Genomic DNA, 20,755 nt, shown 5'->3' with positions numbered 1-20,755 from the left:
CTGGAACGGGTTCCACTCAGTCTCGGGAGGTCAAATGACTAGAGAGGGATTCGATTCTCACCTCATCCATCCTCGAAGTGGTTTTCCGTGGTTTCTCAATTCTCCTCCAGACAAATGCTGGGATTGTACCTTACTTACGGCCACGGCCGATTCCTTCCCTCTTCTTCGTCTGTCCCTTCCAATCTTCCCATCCCCTCACAAGGCCCTTGTTCAACATAGCAGGTGAGGCCCCTGGGAGAGGTACTGGTCCTTTTTCCAGTTGTATCCCCCAGACCCAAAGTCTCACACTCCAGGACACTGCCCTTGAGGTGGTAAGGGTGGGATCTCTCGCTGAGTTTGGAAAAAAACCCGCGATGGTAAACAGAATATGAAAGAAAGAAATATGATTTCCCGGAAGTAATTGAAGCTGTCAACTCTTTCTGTCGTACCATACTATTTTTTTTATGCAGATCGTATATTTGTTTTCTTTAAAAGGAAATTTGGAGTCCAGCTTCATATGCTTCCTGCTTTAGTATATTTGTGTCCTCTGTAGCTGTGTCATAAAATATAACAACAATAATAGTACCTATGGCTAATGTATAATGAGAAAGCAACGGAAAACTGGCATGGTGGTGTCAAAATAAGTGCGAAAATGATCCCAAATTCCTCCAACTCGGACGACACCCCTAAGTGCAAATCGGTGGTCACTGATTTAGTGATGTTAAATTTTGAATCCCTTACAGTGGCTCTACGACAGAATATTTATTAAAGACAGTTACCATTTCATGAGTCAATTAGGTATATTAATCAGTATTTTGAGAATTTTGATCTCAGTTTTCATTTTGTTTAATTAAAAAAGCATATCTTAACCTTTTACATCCCATGTACGAGTTAAGTCTGATGTCAACATGTCTCCCGCTGTCCCAAACACGAGTTAATTCATATTTCATGCGATGCCATCTTCTCCACTTCCGAGTTCAGTCTGACGTAGTTTTGTTGTTCATAACAAGCTGTGTTGAGACGACGAAAGATTCACAAATCGCCTTACGGTATTTTAATGATAGATATATGTCTATTGTTTTTATTTCTCAACTATCTTCTGAGATGGGTGCGCAGAAGTGTAAAGAAAACATGAAGGAAGGTTAGCAATATATATAAAATCCCTAACTCTGTCTGTCATTCACAGTGATATTGAGAATAGAATAAGGTTTCAACAGCAGGAATTGGGACCAGTTAAAGACTTCTGTGTGTTCTTCACAAGAAAAATACAACGAGCCCATCACGACGACGACGTTTTTACTTTTTGAAGAAAATTACGTTTCTATCAGCGAAGTCGTTGTTCCATATTTGCCATGATGACGTAGGTACACAGCTATATACACTGACTGAGCAAATGTCATGGGATAGCGGAGCACTGATGCGCAGGTTTGTTGTCTGTGCACTACACGCCCCCTGTGCCAGCGGCAGTTGTATAGGAGACCTTGTGAGCAGTGGCTGTGCATGTGACAGGTGTAACATGGAACGTCGTCGTGAGCTGTCACCGTTCGAACGGGGTATGGTGGTCGGTGCCCAACGGATGGGAAGTGCGATTTCGGAAGTGGTGCGGGAATTCGGTTTTACACGATCAACCGTGTTCAGGGTGTATCGTGAATGGTTGAATGCGGGTGTCACCGTCCACAGCAGACGAACTATCGGCCGTCCAGCCACCCTCGATAACCGTGACCGGCGACATCTGAGACGGATTGTCAATAGTGACAGACGGGCAACCGTGCAACAAATCACGCCTCAAATCAACACAGGCCGTGCTAGACACGTCTCCAAGTGGACAATACGTAGGAACATTGGTTCTATGGGGTATGGGAGCCGGCGCCGCACACGGGTGCCGCTGTTAACCCAACGTCATCGGGCACAACGATGCGCATTTGTCGCCAGTCACCAGGGATGGACACTGGAACAATGGCGTAACGTGATAAGGTTCGACGAATCACGACTTCAACTACACCATGCCGATGGGAGACACCGCGTATGGCGCAGACCACATGAAGGGATGGATCCCGCCTGCCTGCCTCGAAGGTGTGGTCCAGGGCGCTGGTGTCTTTGTTATGGTCTGGGATGCATTTTCTTGGTATGGAATAGGCCTCCTAGTTGTTCTGAAAGAGACTTTGAATGGTACGCGGTACGTTGAGCTGCTCGGAGACCATCTCCACCTATTTTTGGCGTTCCATTGCCCAGACGGTTCTGCGGTGTTTCAAGATGATAACGCGCCGCCACATCGCTCCCACGTCGCCCGGGAAAGGTTCTAGGAACATGCAGCGGAGGAGATAAAACCGGCGTGAACTGTGCTTTCTCTCAGCCTGATCCACAGCTCTGTACTCAGGTAGAAATGTTACCTGGCCAGCCATTTCATTCCGTGAGTTGAGTCTGTGAAAAATATTGTACAACTTTTTAACCTTTTTATATCCTAAGATAAGGCTTATGCCGTCTGGACCATTAATAACAGCAGGTTGTATTTTTCTTCCTCCTTTTTAATCCTGTGTTTCTCTTCTCGTAGACCGTGTGCTCTAGTCTGTATTTGTGTTATTAATCTGTTCTGGTCTTGTTCAGGTTTGTCGGCAACATCGGAGATACCTACGGCTCGGCTCTGCTGTTACATATGTTGACGAGTACTGTTACACTCACCCTACTGGCGTACCAGGCTACCAAGGTTAGTATTGCAGGTTTAAAAAAAAATTAAAATTACGGCAAAAATCCAGTATCATGATCCGAAAATAAAAAAAAAAAAACAATTAAGTATTGAATGCAATTTTACAATCAGTTTATTAATCGAGTTGGTAAAACCTATATTTATGTTGTTGGCATAATTTGAATACAAAAACGAATAAAGTCAGACTGCCTCATTCTATACTAACATAAATTTCGTACATCTAACTTCATACTTTGATGAAGATGCACGTAAATAGTGATTAACATTTCAGCTCATTGTTTAATACTGCTAATTCAATTTTTCTTTCAAGAATATATTTTCTGTTACATGGTTCGCTAAGTCGGGAACACGTGAAGAACAAAAGGAAACAATAGTACATTATGGAACAAGCCTATAATGGCAATAATTAAGATTTTGATTTTTGGTGATGTACATAGAAAGTTTACATTCAGAACTTTGTTGTATGTACAGGTATAAATCTCTAATAAGATTATCAATAATTTGTGTGACGTCATAGTAACTTATTGGATGACCCTCGTAGGTAACGAATGTTCAGATTTTCCAAGTTCGTTTTATAAACATACTCGTGTCTTAATCACCATTACATGCGAGTTGCATACGACTGTTTATGCTCGACGATAATTATAGCTCTATTTTTAAATATTCATAAATTTCTGTCGAGATACCGTTTGGCAGTTGAGTTTAGTGAACAGAGCGCAGAGCGCATGCGTTGGGTTGTGAGTGGATCAGAGACCTTGACAATGTCATAAGTTTTCAAAGCTTCGATAGAAGATCATCATAACCTAGCTTTATTTCAAATACAAATTGTTTATTGTACATTTAGTGAAGTAAATTTGCGGGAATTGTCCATGTGGTTGTAGAATATTAGAAGTAGAAGGTGCATTGGTGTTAATATGTGTGTCCGACATGTTTGATTTTGGAAACAAGTGCGAAGCTAGTGCGTTGAGCGCAGGAGCGATGCTATCCTTACCTAATTGGCCAAACAGCTATATCATAATGAAAATATGAACTCTGATTGGCAGAGAACCTGTATCATAATACAACTTGAACTATACTGAGCCTCATTAGGATTCAGTTTTCTGGCATATAATATTTATATTTTGGTATCGTCGAGCATAAAAATATGTAAAGTTGCGATGATATCCAATAGCACACGCGTAAATGTTTCAAAATCCACAAACATGTAGGAAAATGACTCAAGAGTTGAAAATCTATATGCATGTATATAAAGTAACTTGTCCTGACTGACTGACTGATTCATCATCGCCGAGCCAAAACTACTGTACATAAAGATTTTAAATTTTTGGGGATACTTTCATATTAACATGTAGGTACTCGCTAAGGGAGGATTTTTGGATATTCCGTCGCTAGTGGGGTGAAAAGGGGGGTGAATTTTTAAAATGAGGATATACTTTGTATGAGGATACTTATATTTCAAAAATTAAAGGTATTACAGACGTGAACATTAGTATTTGGAATCTCCTTTAAAAATAAAGAAACACGGATTTTTTGGGGGAAATCAACTTGGGGGTGGGGGCGGTGAAAAAGGAGTTTAATTCCTTTTTATGAGGATACATATATCTCAAAACTGAAGATGTTAAAGTCGTGATAATTGGCATTTGGAAGCTCCTTTATAAATAAAGAAACAAGTATTTTTGGTTTTCGGAAAATTCACTTAACTTAAGTGGAGAGGGTGAAAAGAAGTGAAAAATTATAATTATTTTTATGGAGAAACTTATATCTCAAGATCTTAAGGTTACACACGTGAATATTTGTATTTGGAATCACCTTAAAAAATAAACCCGCATTTTTGGAGGGGGCGGGGGCTATCAACTTAACGGGATGGGGTGAAAAAGGAGACGAATACTTTTTATGAGGATACTTTTATCTCAAGAACTGAAGTTGGAGGCATGAACATTTGTATTTGGAATCTTCTTTCGCAGTAAAGGAACACGTGTTCTTTTGTCTTTGGAAAATCTACTTAATGGAGGCGAATGAATTGAAAAATTAGTTGATTTATTTGTATGAGGGTACTTAAATCTCAAAAACTAAATATGTTAAAGACGTGAAGATTGGTATTTGGAATCTCCTTTAAAAATAAAGAAACACGCATTAGGTTTTTTTTTCGAAAAATCGACGTAAAGGGTCTGGGGTTGAAAATAGGTAAATAAGGAGCTGAAATTTGTTTATGAGGATACTTTATCTTAAAAACTGAAAGTGTTACAGACGTGAAAGTTGGTATTTTGAATTTTCTTTCAAAATAAACACGTACATTTTGTTTTCGGAAAGTCCACTTAAGGCGGGAGAGGGGTGGAATTAAGTGAAGAAGAAGTTGAATTATTCTTATGAGTACACGTTTATCTCAAAAAGTGAAGATATTACAGACGTACAGACATGAATACTAGTTTTTGGAATCTCCTTTAAAAATAATGAATAACGTATTTTTTTGTTTTCGGAAAATCCAGTTAAGGGGCTGAAAAGAATTGGAAAAGCGGGTGAATTTTTAAAATAAGTACCGGTATATCTACATCAAACGTCAAAAACTTAACATGATAGAGACAGAAACTTGGTATTTGGAAAGTCATTTAGAAATACACGAATCTGTACCTTTTTGTTTTCGGAGAAGGCAACAGGGGTTGAAAAGAAGTAAAAAAATAGTTCAATTATTTTTATGAGGATACTTACATCTTAAAAACTGAAGATGTTACAGACGTGAAAATTGGTATTTGGAATTTCCTTTAAAAATAAAGAAACATGTATTTTTGTTTTCGGAAAATACACTTAGATGGGGGTGAGTGTGGGGGAAGGACTGATCAAGGGGTTGAATTCTTTTTATGGGGATACTTCTGTATATCTCAGAAAGGGAAGATGTTACAGATGTGGGAATAGGTATTTGGAATCCCCTTTAAAAGTAAAGAAACGTGTATTTATTTTTTAGACTCGAGAGAAGACTGTTTCTCACATGTACAGTTCTATGTCGCATGGTCGTCTCAGCCATAGAAGGTAATACCACAAACATGGTTTACAAAGAATTTCTGGGGTAAATGAATCTCAATTTTGTTTGAGTTTTTATACTTTAGGAATTTTCAGACAATGCCTTAGTACAATGCCGAAGAACGATTGCTTTGATCAAATTACGAAATTCACGCGAGCGAAGCTGCGGGTAATTGCTAGTAGTCTAATAAATTCCATAAAATTACCATGTGATGACGCATAATTTTGGAAAATACTCCTAAAATACAGAATGACAAAAAATGACAAAAAATTACCTAATAAATTAGCATGTCTGCAATGCGGGAGCCAACGGCCGTAGACGTGTTGAAACACCGGATCCCGTGAGATCTCCGAAGTTAAGCAACATTGGGCGTGGTCAGGAGTTGGATGGGTTGCCACGTGCTGTTGGTGGGGGTAAGGGAATGGAGGAGCGGAAAGGAACTGGTCACCCTACCGCACTTAAACTGCCTTCGGGCAGAATACACCCTTACCTTACAATGCGGGAAATATGATCGGGATTTCTGTACAAGTTAGCAATGTCTGTTGTGAACGAATTAAAGCAGGGCCTCTCAAAAGCCCCAAATCTCACGCGTGCAGATAGAGGCGCAAGAGCTCTGTGCACTGTGCATCGATGCCGCTCGGAATGGCTCGGATCAACGCTTCGTCTCTGGGCTACTCGGCTAAGCTCGGCTCTACTCGGCTATACTCGGCTCACTCAGCCCGGATTTGGAGTGCTACGGCGCAAGTGGGGCAGAGGGAGATAGGCGGAGCGAGCGAGACAAGCGTGAGGAAAGAGAGAGTAAGCGCTAATGCTCCAAATCGAGGAGTGGGGGGTCTGCACTCTGGTCAACCAAGCCAAGTCGTCTTTTGCACCGTGCACAGTGCATGCACCACGTGCATGCACCCTGAGAGACCCTGAATTAAAGGATGACCTGTCATCAATATCATAGCCCTGGTTATGACTATGGGACGGATCTTTTTTCAGCTTTGCATTAGGACATTGCTCTGTAGTATAGAAATTCATTCTGCGATAAAACAAATGATTGAACGTTTTTATTTTACATTATTTTGAACGTTTTGCCGATTTGGGATGACCAGTCAGTATTTGAACTTCCTAGAAGGTTTTAGGTCAATATATAGAATTTTGAAGATGTTTAGATCATGTATTTTAATTTATGAATTTTTATGACAACGTAAGAATTATAAATTTTTGTTACTTATGGTTAAATTTGTAATGGTGTCCACTCAAACTCGGGAGTTCAAGTGAGCAGAGGGGGTTTCAGTTCCCTCCTCAGCCATCCTTGAAATAGCTTTCCATGGTTTCCAACTTCTCCTCCAGGTAAATGGCGGGATGGTACCTAACTAAAGGCCACAACCGATTGCTTCCGTTGTCTTTACCCATCCCTAACAATTCCCCTTTTCAGCACAGCAGATTAGGCAGCCTGGATAAGGTACTGGTCCTTCACCTCAGTTGTATCCCCGACCCAATGTCTCACGCTCCAGAACACTGCCCTCGAGGTGGTAGAAGTGGGATCTCTCGCTAAGTTCGGGCAACAAACCAACCCTTGAGGGTAAACGGATATAATCAAATAAAATTAAAAATAATAAAAAAAGGTAAATTTGCTATACTCTGTGGTGTAGTGGTTAGCGTGATTAGCTGCCACCCCCGGAGGTTCGGGTTCGATTCCCGGCTCTGCCACGAAATTTGAAAAGTGGTACGAGGGCTGGAACGGGGTCCACTCAGCCTCGGGAGGTAAACTGAGTAGAGGTGGGTTCGATTCCCACCTCAGCCATCCTCGAAGTGGTTTTCCGTGGTTTTCCACTTCTCCTCCAGGCGAATGCCGGGATGGTACCTAACTTAAGGCCACGGCCGCTTCCTTCCCTCTTCCTTGCCTATCCCTTCCAATCTTCCCCATCCCCCGCAAGGCCCCTGTTCAGCATAGCATGTGAGGCCGCCTGGGCGTGGTACTGGTCATTCTCCCCAGTTGTATCCCCGACCAAGAGTCTGAAGCTCCAGGACACTGCCCTTGAGGCGGTAGAGGTGAGATCCCTCGCTGAGTCCGAGGGAAAAGCCGAACCTGGAGGGTAAACAGATGATGATGATGATGATGAAATTTGCTATACAGTATACCTTTCATGAACAACCAAAACTGTCAGCAGTTGTTGGCGACCAAGAAAGGGCAAGGAAAGGATTTATACCTGTGTGTCTTGTGTATCCAAGTCCAACTCCTTGACTGAATGGTCAGCGTTGAGGCTTTTAGTTAAGAAGGTCCCGGGTTCGATTCCCGGCCGGGTCGGTGATTTTTATCGCGTCTGATTAATTGTGTTGGCTCGAAGACTGGGTGTCTGTGTGTGTTCCAACACTTTCCTCTTCATATTCAGACAACACACCACACTAGCAACCATCATAGAGCACACACACATAGTAATTACATCCCTGTGCATAGGGTTGGCGTTAGAAAGGGCCTCCGGTCGTAAAACAGGACCAAATCCACATGTGCGGCGCAGTTCGCACCCGCGACCCTACAGGTGTGGGGAAAAACGGTAGAAGAATAACACGTAGTCTTGTGTTTCCACGATATGTGCAGGATCATGATAAAGAACTGTGATACTCTTAATAATTAGGAGGAAGTATATCCTAACGTGTCTGAACCCCAAGGAATGTAGCAGCCATCGCCCCCGTTCCTACAGCCAGTCATACACTTCCACGTACGTCAAGGCCAAGAACAAATGGATACGACAAGGAATTCGAAACAACAATTGTATAACTTTCCGCTTCGGCATAGAAATGTTCTGCCAAGTATTTCTGTGAAAAAAAAATCACGAAGCGTATTTTTTACAACTTTTTCTACGTCGTGCCTACACAGATAGGTCTTACGGCGACGATGGGATAGGCAAGGGCGAAAGGGCTAGGAGTGGGAAGGAAGCGACTGTGGCCTTAATTAAGATACAGCCCTAACATTTGCCTGCTGTGAAAATACAAAATTACGGAAAACCTACCAATTCCCGAACACAAGCTGAAATTATGACGAGAAGTCGCGGTTGCTTGCATGCACGGCACAAGTAACAGATGCTATACTCTTAGCTATAGTCGTAATATTAAAAGATGCATTCTGACAGTTCTTAGGGGGAGGTCCGTTTACTGCCTGCCTTGGTGAGAAGAAGGGAGTAGGGAGGTATGGTTGCCATGGAAACGTGGACGTGCCTACTGCGGCTGCTATGGAGATAAGCCTGTCGACCGAGTCGAATTGCTTGAGTTGCCAAACTTCTGAGCGGTGTGAACGAACAAGCGACCCGAAAACGAGAGAAAGGAGAACGGAATGCAGGAATGTGGCAACACCGTGCAATGCTCCTCCCTGCAGCCCTATCAGTCAGAATACTTCTTTCAATAGTACGACCATTTGTCGTGATAGACAATGCTAGCTCCCCGATATTCCTTATTAAACTGTTCATTATGCGGTACTTATTAATTATAGTAAATGTGTAACATTGAAACGTCACCACAAGACTCACCGCGGACAGAGTCGATGTTTATTGTCAGGCCTTGAGACTTGAGATTGGCGCGTGCTTAGCCCTCGCACTTCTTAACCCGCATCAACACGACTGACTTCTCGTCAGACGACCATTATAGGTACCGTGACCCAAACCGCGCAACCACTTGCTCGGTATCACACAGCGTACCGGTATTGTTAATTCAGCCAGTGAATTGATTTGGAAAAGAAGTAAGTTAAACAGATAGGCCCTCTACACACGGAGCTACTGTACGGTGACGGATTCTTCCTGATTAGCAATTTGTAAAGTTTGTTGCGGACTCGCTAGATCGCTTCTTAACTTTGCTAGAATGTCAAACACTGACTCAAGTGACAGCGAAATACAAATGTGAGAGAATGTGTGAGTGCTGAGGAAAGTGTGCTAATAACTCTCAGGTAAGAAAAGTGAACTTCATTTTTACAAAACAAAAAAACAAAAAAAAAGCTTTGAAAATAATTCTATGCTTTCTCCGTAATGTCCTTTCTTGCGTAATCCTTCAGCGTATAATTGTACAGTACGGGGGTGTTTTTCAATTTCTCCCACTAACTTTATGTTGAAAACTTGTTCGCTCGCCATCGTAAAAGGCACTTGATCACTGGGAACTGAGGAACTAAACTCGTTGGTGACTGGCTCCGCGAGTCACCTGGAACTGATTACAAACTAGTTACTAACTGGTGGCTTTCCATTGAAATACACAGGAAGTGTCACTCAAGTACGCGGCCGGAAACTTCAGTTACCAATCAGTTACTAATGAGTAGCTCCGTGTGTAGATGGCCATAGAGTATTTTATTTTTTTAATCTGCAGTTTTAAAGCGAGTGCGGAAAGGAAGTTTGTTGTACAACAGCGCAAAAAGCGATAAATCTGACAGCCGCAACGAGTGCGACGAACAACTGTTTCAAGGTTCTTCGGAGGGCAAGGCACTACATATATAATTTTTTTGCAATTTGTTTTACGTCGCGCCGACACAGATAGGTCTCATGGCAACGGTGGGATAGGAAACGCCTAGGAGTAGGAATGAAGCGGCCATGGACTTAATTAAAGTACAGCCCCACCAATTGCCTGATGTGAAAATGGGAAACCATGGAAAACCATCTTCAGGCCTGTCGACAGTGGGGTTTCGATCCCACTATCTCCCGGATGCAAGCTCACAGCTGCGCGCTCCTAACCGCACGGCCAACTCGTCCGGTCATGTAGCAAATCATTATGTCTCTATTTATATACGCTTCTAAGAAAATTACGACATAATTATTTCTGTAAATACAAGAGCTGACCAGTGAATACAGAGAGAAGGGCTATATTTCTTGTTAAACCATTGTTACACAGTCACCAGAATTCAGTTTCGTCAGATATTTTAAAGTTTTGTGTGTGCTTATTTTACAGCACTTTTCCATATATTTAACGGGAAATACTAGTTTTCAATTTATTTTTTACATTTAAAATGGAACTCTTTTCTTTCTAAATGTGCAAATTTTTTGTTAGTATCTCCAATACTTTCGGAGTTATGACCAAAAAACGTGAAGCTGTGTCACCCAAGCAAGCCCTTTATCGGTATGTTTCCAATATTTTTTTTTTAAATGCTATTTGTTCGGGACGTCGACCTAGAAAGATCTTTTGCCCCTACTTGCACCATATGTGAGGAACCTGCATGTATTTTGTAAATGGTGCAAGTTTAAAGCGTTGAATGTGAGGAAAGGAACGTTAAGGATGGCACAAACACCCAGTCCCCAGGCCAGTGATATTAATCATTTACAATTAAAAACTCCTGACCCGGCCGGGAATCCAACCCGGGGCCGCCGGGTGACAGGCGTACGCGTTGCCCCCTACACCGCGTCGTTTCCAGTAACTTTTGTTTCTCACAACTCTTTCCCTGATAACTCTGAAAGTTTTTAATATATTAAGATGAAATTTTGCATGCATGCATATTTCATAGAGGGTAAGAAGATGTACTAGAAGTATTGAGCTATCTTCATTCGTTAATTAAAAAAAATACTTTCAAATAAAAATTAATGAAAAATTTACTACTTGAAAACAACTTAATGAAAACAAATATTTATACTTGATGAACCTCAGTGATTCTAGTATAGGTTGTACAGTAGCTCTAACTTTACTAATCATAATAAAACAAGAAACATAGAAAAATGTCTGTTCAGAAATAATTAGGGAAGTGGTAAAATAGTGGCCATGATACACCGTCAATTTGAATAATTAATCATTAGAGCCCAGATTTTTATGCATTAATAGGTTATAATGCAAACTTACTGAAGCGAGTATCAAGCATAGTCTACCTTTACAACGATTAAGCTATGGGGTTTGCATAAACATAAGGGGTACGGCCCATTAGAACCCCTACAATTTATGTTACTCTTGCTACATTATGGAAGAGCGGGTGGCCGACACTTCCTACTAACCAAATTAGTTTGCAATCTAACCTGTTACTGCATAAAAATCCGGGCTTTATTAATCATATATAATGACATAGGTTATTACTAACGAATAAGTTTTCTTTTAGTATTCACTTCCATTGCTTCGGGAAAAGTGTAATAGCCCCGTTTTTCTATGTTCAAAGGTGTAGGTACATTTTAATGATCATTTGCCATGTTGTTTTAGCAGTTTAAATTTGGGTAAAAGTAAAGAAGCGTTTGGTAATTCAATACACGGATTGTTGCAGGTGGCAGATTCCCTATCAATTACTTGCTTAAGCTTTTCTTAAAAGTTTTCAAAGAATATGGAAATTTATCAAACATTTCCCTAGAAAAATTATTCCAATCTCTAAATCTCTTCCTATAAATCAAGATTTGCCCTTGTTGCCATTAATGCTTTCATGGCCCGTACTTGTAGACATGCTATTGTATAGGCTTTTGGGCTTGTGCCGTGTCAAGAAAATAAGGTGAAATTCTTAACGTTTCGCAGAAAACAGTGCTCTGCGTCCTCAGAAGAAAAACGTGCTTGCGTAACGTTATGTGAACCGCTTAGTCTGATTGTGATAGTTCGGTCAGCTTCCGCTTCGAACGCTAGCGTTGTGCCACGTCGCCACGTCCTGGGGGCCATCTGGTGGTGAATGAACGTACAATTTCCACTTCTACTTCTATTATAACGTTCCAAATTCAAAAGTGCCATTGTTTAAGAAGCCGTTCTCGTGGACAGTCGAGAATTCTTCTGAGGACGCAGAGCACAGTTTTCTGAGAAACGTTAAGAATTTCACCTTATTTTCTTGACACGGCACAAGCCCAAAAGCCTATACAATATCATGTCTACAATATTTGCCCCTGTTTGTCCTCTTGAATTCGAACTTTATCTTCAAATTATGATCTTTACTATTTTTATTGCAACTTTAACGTATTCTCCCGAAAAAACGATACTTGAGAGGAGGAACCAAAAATATGTAGCTTTAAATAATTATGTAGTATTTTAGAGCATAGCTGGGGAGTTTGATGGCCGATGACTATGCTGTTTTTTGTTCTAACAAACCTGTCAATTAGCAATTAATAATTTATGTTTAATGTGATGTGATTTAACAAAGAGCATAACGAATGCTACGAGTTTAATTTCGTTAGTTTGTTTAGTATTGTTAAGGGGAATAGTACATTTCTTTTTGTTTTGAAAAATTATGCAAAGTCAACCTACAGGTACCTAATACAACATCTTCTAATCATGATGAAGGACACTGGAAATAATTCGTCCGAAATAACTTATCCAACGATGAAAAAGTCGCGCATTCTGAATGCTGGACATTATTAAAACTTTTCTAAAAACGAAGTTATTCTGGCATGACTAGACATAGTTTGAGGGAGTAGTAATCTCTCTTCCCTCACCAACGCTGGGTAGCGCTCATGTTGCATAACAATTGGCTTGTGACTCCACCAATAACATTCTCTAGGTGAGCCATTGGCGTGTAGCTATTTCTTAAAGCTAATACCGTGGATATTGATGCCTTACTTGTCCTCCTAAACCTCTCCTTCCAATCCATTGCTAATAGGGAGGGACATAACTCGCACCTCCTTCTCGCCAAAGCCCCCTTGATTCCTTTTCAGATTGAAGTCGTCCTGGCAATCCAATCTTATGTCCTGGCTTTTCTGTCACGGTGGGGACTAACCAGAGCCTCCTGATTTGTTTCAGATTGAAGCTGTAGACGTGTACGCTTGTTCAGTGTTGGGTTACCTCTTCTATACACTGGCACAGGTATTCCTGTTCTGCGTGTTTGGAAACAGGCTCATTGAGGAGGTGAGTATGCATGTAAGTTAATTATTATATATCATCGGTATTCTCTCTGATGAAACCGTCTTTACGTCAGAATTGAAAACGTGGTGAACTCAGAATATCTTATTAAGTTGGAAGTATAGCGAGAATGATTGAAACAATGGTAGGAATGAAAACATAAAAGCAAAGGAACTGAACTCGATGGATGAATCTGTTTGTATTAATGATAGGAGGTGTGGAAATAAATTACATCATTGTTAGTATTATATAAAAGTTATGGAAGAGAAGAATTAATTTGTACAATCTTGCAGACTGAACGCTGAAAGGCATTAGAGTCTCTAATGGAGATGTAAATAATAATAATAATAATAATAATAATAATAATAATAATAATAATAAATAGAAGAATAAGAAACAGGCACGGGGATACCCTTTGGGAAGATGGAAGTAATGTCTAACCTCAGATACAACACGACCTTCTAAAAATGAAAAGGGTGCGTTAATTTAAATACCTTGGTGAGTGGATCCAATCAAACGAACTAGAAATCGAGGCCTTAACGGCCAGAGAAAGAAAATGGAGGTAGCTTTCCAAACCGTATATGACAAAAGGTGCTCTTCTTTAAATACCAAAATTCAGCATTACAACACTGTCGTCGAGCCGATATTCCTCAGAAATGAACGCTCGCTAAGTTAGAGCATAAAGAGAGAAAGATTCTCAACAACATTGTTGATCCAAACTATAATAGCGGGATCTGCATAAGAAAACCCGGACAAGATATCTACTCTAAGGTAGAGAAGATTACGGACACAATGCGGAAACGCAGGGCTCGCTTCTATTGTCACTTAATGATGGATGGACGACTCTCGATGGACAAAACGCAGTTTAAAAAAATGTTTTTTTAAAACCCAAAACAACGATTCCCTGGTACGTAAACATCAAGAAAGTCCTGGAAGAAATGGACCTACAACCAGATGACGCACACAAACGGGACCTTTTCAGAACAACCATCGTGACGTTTGGGACTTTCCGGGATGAGAAATGGACAACTGGTGCAAATTGGTCGTATGAACGCCGTGGTCGACACAGCGAACTTAATAATAATAATAATAATAATAATAATAATAATAATAATAATAATAATAATAATAATAACAATTTCTCAGTTATCAAGTGAAATGTTTATTTATTTAATTTACATCTGAGAAAGACCAGTGTGCTTGTTAGCAGATTATGGTAATCATAATATGTTGCATTATTAATTACTATAGCGGTAATTGATACATTGTTCTTTACAGTTTAATTATCCTTTTTGTTGTACCGGTAATTATTTGATTTTTAAGTGTTTCAAATTAATTTTAACATCAATCCCCGTGGAAGTGTTGGGGGGACGGGGGGGGGGTGGAATTTTCGAGATAAATATAAGGAGACACTGGACGTCGAAGTGCAGCGATGTATATATTTGTAAAAATAGACATGAATTTATGGATGATCCATTTCCAGGTACCCCAGTAAATTAAAACGCGACACTATAGAATCTGATACAGCAAGATGTATTGGAGAGTGGTTCCCCAAGTTTCACGACGACTTAGCTGTCTTCCATTGAATCCATATATTTTAATTGTCAAATTGTCCGGCTCCATGGCTAACTGGTTAGTGTGCTGGCCTTTCGTCACAGGGGACCCTGGTTCGATTCCCGGCAGGGTCAGGAATTTTAACCATCATAGGTTAATTTCGCTGGCACGGAGGCTGGGTGTATATGCCGTCTTCATCATAATTTCATCCTCATCACGACGCGCAGGTCGCCTACGGGAGTCGAATCAAAAGACCTGTACCTGGCAAGCCGAATTTGTCCTCGGACACTCCCAGCACTAAAAGCCATACGCTATTTCACTTCAGTTGTCATATTTAAAAAAGGGAGAGAGAATCTGTGTACTAATCTTTATTTGTAAAGAATAAAATTAAAAAGTATAGTATTATGAATTATTCGTTTAAATATCATGGGAGAAAGCTTGCCTCATTCTGTTTCGAATAATTCCTTCAACGTCCGGTTCTATGTTCCCTATATTTAATCTTAAATCACGATCGAAACGAGGACGATTTCTATATTCATATTTTGTTTGTTCTTCAGTTAGCAAAATATTTATTTTATTTATTTACAATTTGCAGAGCTAAACTTGATGGCCCTCTCTTTCACTTAACCACATTCTATGCTAAAGTTGGAATTGTGTATTCTTACAAATTAATAAGAAGCTTATTATGACAATGATGATGATGGTGGTGAATTGGGAGAGGAGCTTTTAACAAATAATCTGCTGTAAAAATGGGGGTAGATGATAACATATTGATGACATTTTGTATGTAATTTGATGAGAGTGGGTATTAATGATGATTCTAATAATAATTGAAAAACAAACCCAGAAGTTATACGATATTATACACCATTGGTTCTAGAGTTAGGTAGGAAACTAATGATCTCCGAAATTGTTTTGTTAATTTGTGTTAAATTTAGATCGTAAATATCAGTCCTCACGTTCATTAGCTCCTTATTTACTTATTTATAAATTTGCAAAGAAATAAAATACCGTTGTATGTTTTAATTGAGAAGTGTTCCGTAGTAAAGAATGCAGAAATATCTGATAAAAACAAGGCGACACATGAATGCCAAGCAATTTCCTTTGCAAAAAACAGACTGCTATTAGGAAGCTGGAAGTTATAAGTTGTCAGTATATAGTAAATTTTCACTTGCTCCCCATGAAAGTACAGATTTTACAGATGCTAGTCAGTAATGAAAATGAAAATCCATAGCCTGCTTCTAGTCATTCGACCGGATCTGGAATGGAATGAATGAAGCCCCATCTAGCGGCAAGGATAGGAATTGTGTCGGCTGCCGAAGCCTGTCGCACTCCTCTGGGGCAATGATTAATGAATGAAAGATGAAATGAAATGATACTGGAGTGTGTTGCTGGAATGAAATATGACAGGGAAAACCGAAGTACCCGGAGAAAAACCTGTCCTGCCTCCGCTTTGTCCAGCACAAATCTCACATGGAGTGACCGGGATTTGAACAACGGAACCCAGCGGTGAGAGGCTGGTGCGCTGTCACCTGAGCCACGGAAGTTCTACTAGTCAGTAATATTTATTCAAATTAAATTTTATGGGTAATTTTGGAAGTGTATTCTTTATAAGGACAATTAAAAACTAAACGTGTATAATATAATTGTTCTGGTGAAAACTGGTAGATTTAAAATATACAGGGTGACCCAAAAGTCAGTAAACATATTAGAGGTAGAGAGGTATTGATTGATACACATGATCGGCATGACATGGGGTTTTATTGGCACCAAAATAAAGTAAATTAAGGTTCACTAACACTGCCGTTTCTGGTAACGTCAACATGCCGCGATTGCAGGCGCATCTGACGCCCTCTCCCACGACAACTCCTTTTAACTGGTCTCATGTGGCATCACTGACGTGTTGCTGTCCAGCGCCATCTGTTCGTCATTTTGTTCACTTCATTTTGGTGTCAATAAAACCCCATGCCATGTTAAGGATGTATGGCCATTTGAACCTGACGTGTTGTTGTCCAGCGCCATCTGTTCTTTATTTTGTGTACTTCTTTTTGGTGCCAATAAAACTCCATAACATACCAATCATGTGAGTCAATTATTATCTCTCTCATAATTACATGTAGTTACGGGTGAGGTGTCCTGGACTGTACAACTTAGTTAAAATTTAGGAAATACCTCATAAGTATAAGGTTGTATACGTTCAAAGATATATGTAAGTAACTTTTAAAGAATATGTCTGTGGTAGTAAATTATAATTTAATATGGTATCAGTTACAAGTGAGTAGCATTTCGAAATTGAACAGAACCAGTGACATGTGATAGCGATGGATGCGATGATCGGACGGTCTCTCCCACGGGTTGGTGGTCATCCTTGGCTGGGGGGGGGGGGGGAGTTTGTCCGTTCATTGTTTCCAATCGGTTGTGTGGAGTTAAATATATTCGATTTACTGTAATTAATAATCCTGGTCGCATGTGTATGCAATGGTCGCGACGGGCGGACCTTCTCCCCCTCCCCGGTGGGCGGTTGTCCCTGACTTTGCGGGGTGGGGAGGCTGTTCGCTGTTTTTATAAGGATGTATAATATGTATGTAGTTTGCAGTATATACTAACATTATCTAACTGTTAACGAATTTTAAAATCTTTGAATTTTTGTGTATCTTGCTTTCAGTTATGGGTTTGCTGGCTTGGAGTACGTTCAATTTAACTACATGTAATGTTTAGATTACAATAAAAGAATACGCTCTCCCCAGTTGGTGGTCATCCGTGACGGGGAGAGAAGCGTATTCATTCATTCATTCATTCATCATTATTATCTCTCTCCCTTCAATATTCCATGAAGTATTGCCGTGTTAAATGTTAACGGACTTTGGTTCACACTATATACAGTATAATTACAGATATTTTCTTAAACATCGAGAAGAACTCTGTGTGTAATAAATGAGACTCTCTAATACCATGGCTATTTTCACAAATTGAATAAGGGGGAAAGATACTTTGCTCACATAAAATCGTATTTAATCCTTTGAAGAAGCATATTTTGATCATGTACTGCAAAATCATCATCAATCATCACTGATCCAGATAAGATGCTATCATGGAATTCCAAAACGTATTGAACTGGGTAGTGATTTTTGGACTGCTCTGAGTGAGGAAGCCTTTACGTGGAGAATAATAGCACGTGTTGTTTGTAAACACGTTATTAAAGCTACTTTAATTTCCTCAGTCTAATTAGAGCCATGTCTGCCTTTCCAGAGCTCCTCTGTGATGGAGGCGGCCTACAGCTGTCACTGGTACGATGGCTCAGAGGAAGCCAAGACCTTCGTCCAGATCGTGTGCCAACAGTGTCAGAAGTCACTCTCTATATCGGGGGCAAAGTTCTTCACTGTGTCCTTGGATCTCTTCGCCTCCGTACGTATCTAATTATCTAATTCCAGGGCAAATATGTTCGTGTATCTCATTCCCTCATGCTTCTTTCTGCAATCTTGGCCAGCTGTCGACCACGTGAAGTAACTTCACGATTTTCTTCCTCTCCTTGCCTTCCTGTCCATCCACTATTTCTTAATTAATTAATTAATTTACAATGGTCACTCCTTTCCTTCGTTTAGACTTGGTCCCTGTTGGTGAGGGCGGTAGAAGAACACCCACGGTATCCCCTACCTTTCGTAACAGGCGACTAAATTGGGCCCCAGGTTCCCTTAACTTGGGAGCGTGGCTTGGCGACCACGGCCCTTTACTGGGTCCTGGAGTTGTTTCCATTTGCTTTTGCTACGCTTCTCACTTTTCCCCCCTGTGAATGGGGGTGGTATAATAACACTCACGATATATGCTACTTGTCGTAAGAGGCGACTAAAAGGTCCCAGGGGTTCTTAACTTGGGAGAGTGGGTGGTTGACCACTGAGCCCTTAGCTGAATCTTGGCATTGCTTCCACTTACTTGTGCCAGGCCTCACTTTCATCGATTCTAACCGACCTCCCTTGGTCGACTCTTTTTCTTTTCCGACCCCGACGTTATTGGGTTCACGAAACTTAGGGAGTCTAATTTTTGCGCCGTTTGTGACCCTTGCCTATCTTTGACCGATACCTTCATTTTCCGAAATGTCGGACATCTTCCATTTCTCTCCTCTGATTAATGTTAATAGAGGATGGTTCGAGAGTTGTACTTCCGCTTAAAACAGTAATCACACCACCACCTCCTCCCTCGTCCGGACATATATTGTTTTGCTTATTCACTTACTCCTGGAAACCCCCAAACTCCTTAATCCTTTTTCTGAAAGTGACTCTATCTAATACCTCTTTAATTGTGATATCCAGCTCAGCCACATCATGTTTAATTTCAATAAGCCATCGTAATTGTGGTTTGGGATTTTTATCAAAATGATAACATTTTCTTCGTTGGCATTTCTGTATTCATTCTAAACAAATGGCCATAAACTGTAATCCTCTTTTCTTTTGATACTACCAGAAAGAGTTTCATTTTGTTTGAACCAAGAATTTGTTTTAGTAGATTTTCTTTCTTTTTTTCTGTTCTAATTCATCAATCTCTCCTTTCTTTTAAGACCAAACATACAGTTCCATACAGCTTCTCCAGTTTTTCGACGATGTTGTAATGATTTGACATTTTTGTTGTAAATATCTTTAGTTAGTTGATAAGCCAGTTTCATTTCTTTACGATCTTATTTTATTTGCTTCCTTATCAAGACCATTAGATTCATTTACCTCTCCGCGGTACTTACATTTGTTTACTTTCTTAATTATGATATTTTGAACCATGTTTAATGTTTGTCGAAAGCAATTTGTAGCCCTGCTTTTCCTGCTGTCTCTTTTAAAATGATTGATTTATTCCATTGATGTTTCTGCTTTGTCTGAGAGAATAGCTTATTTTATGAGTAGCTAATGTAAGTACGGTTTGTGTTAATTGAACTATGTGTTCCTTTTGCAAGTAAGGAATAACAAAGGAAAACATTCCACTTCTTAGCCCTTTCTCACCTGTAAATATTGTTGATGATTTTTCACATGCTAATTATATGTTTGAGGGGTGGGTATACGGTTTAAAGAAGAGAAAAATTCTGAAAAAGATTTATCTGCCATATTTTATACAGTAATAGTAATGGACAAGGTCATCAAATCTATCAAGAAAATGGACAGTGAACCAAACGCCCTGGTATTTGCTGATGATGTGCTTTTATGGGGAGAGACAGATGCTGAAGTTCAGAAGAAACTTAACTTTGGACTGAAGATGAGCAAAACAAATCGAATCAGCCTCCCACTTCAAGTACCTCGGAAGCACAATATCGAAAGACAACATTGTTAGGCAGGACATACTCAGGAGGACACAGAAAGCATCGAACTTCTACAGTCAAGTCAGAAATCTCCTCTGGGACTGCAAAATACCACAGAAAGCGAAAACAATCATGTACCACACTTACATCGTACCAATTCTCACGTACGGTTTAGAGACATGTACCCTACTAAACAAAGACTTCAAAAGAATCAAAGCAACTGAAATGAGATTCATTCGAACCATGAACCAAACAACCAGAAAGGAGAAGATCAGAAATGAAGTGAATAGGAAAGTAACTGGTATCGAGGTTACTATTACCAGTGTCATAAAGAAACGCAAACTTCAGTGGTATGGGCACATAATGTGAATGAACAGGGAAAGATCTGCCAGAAAATACTTCGACCTAGGAAGAATACCACAGGGAAGACCAAAAAAACTTTGGATAGAGACTGTAAGATCAGATGTGGAGGAGAGAGGAT

General features: G+C 40.1%; 1 protein-coding gene across 1 annotated transcript in view; it reads left to right on the top strand.

Moving 5' to 3' along the window:
• Orco (odorant receptor co-receptor) overlaps positions 1-18,416 on the top strand; it is a 90,364-nt gene extending 71,948 nt beyond the window's left edge. The window contains exons 5-7 of the mRNA XM_067159524.2: positions 2,584-2,683; positions 13,347-13,451; positions 18,249-18,416. Of these exons, the coding sequence (XP_067015625.2) occupies positions 2,584-2,683; positions 13,347-13,451; positions 18,249-18,416 (373 nt within the window). The remainder of the gene's footprint in view (positions 1-2,583; positions 2,684-13,346; positions 13,452-18,248) is intronic.
• Positions 18,417-20,755: the final 2,339 nt, after the last annotated feature.

This window comes from Anabrus simplex, chromosome X, assembly GCF_040414725.1.
Source record: "Anabrus simplex isolate iqAnaSimp1 chromosome X, ASM4041472v1, whole genome shotgun sequence".
In the NCBI taxonomy this organism is placed as follows: Eukaryota; Metazoa; Arthropoda; class Insecta; order Orthoptera; family Tettigoniidae; genus Anabrus; species Anabrus simplex.
Note: the sequence above shows the minus strand (reverse complement) of the source record. Positions and strands in the feature narration are given on the sequence as shown.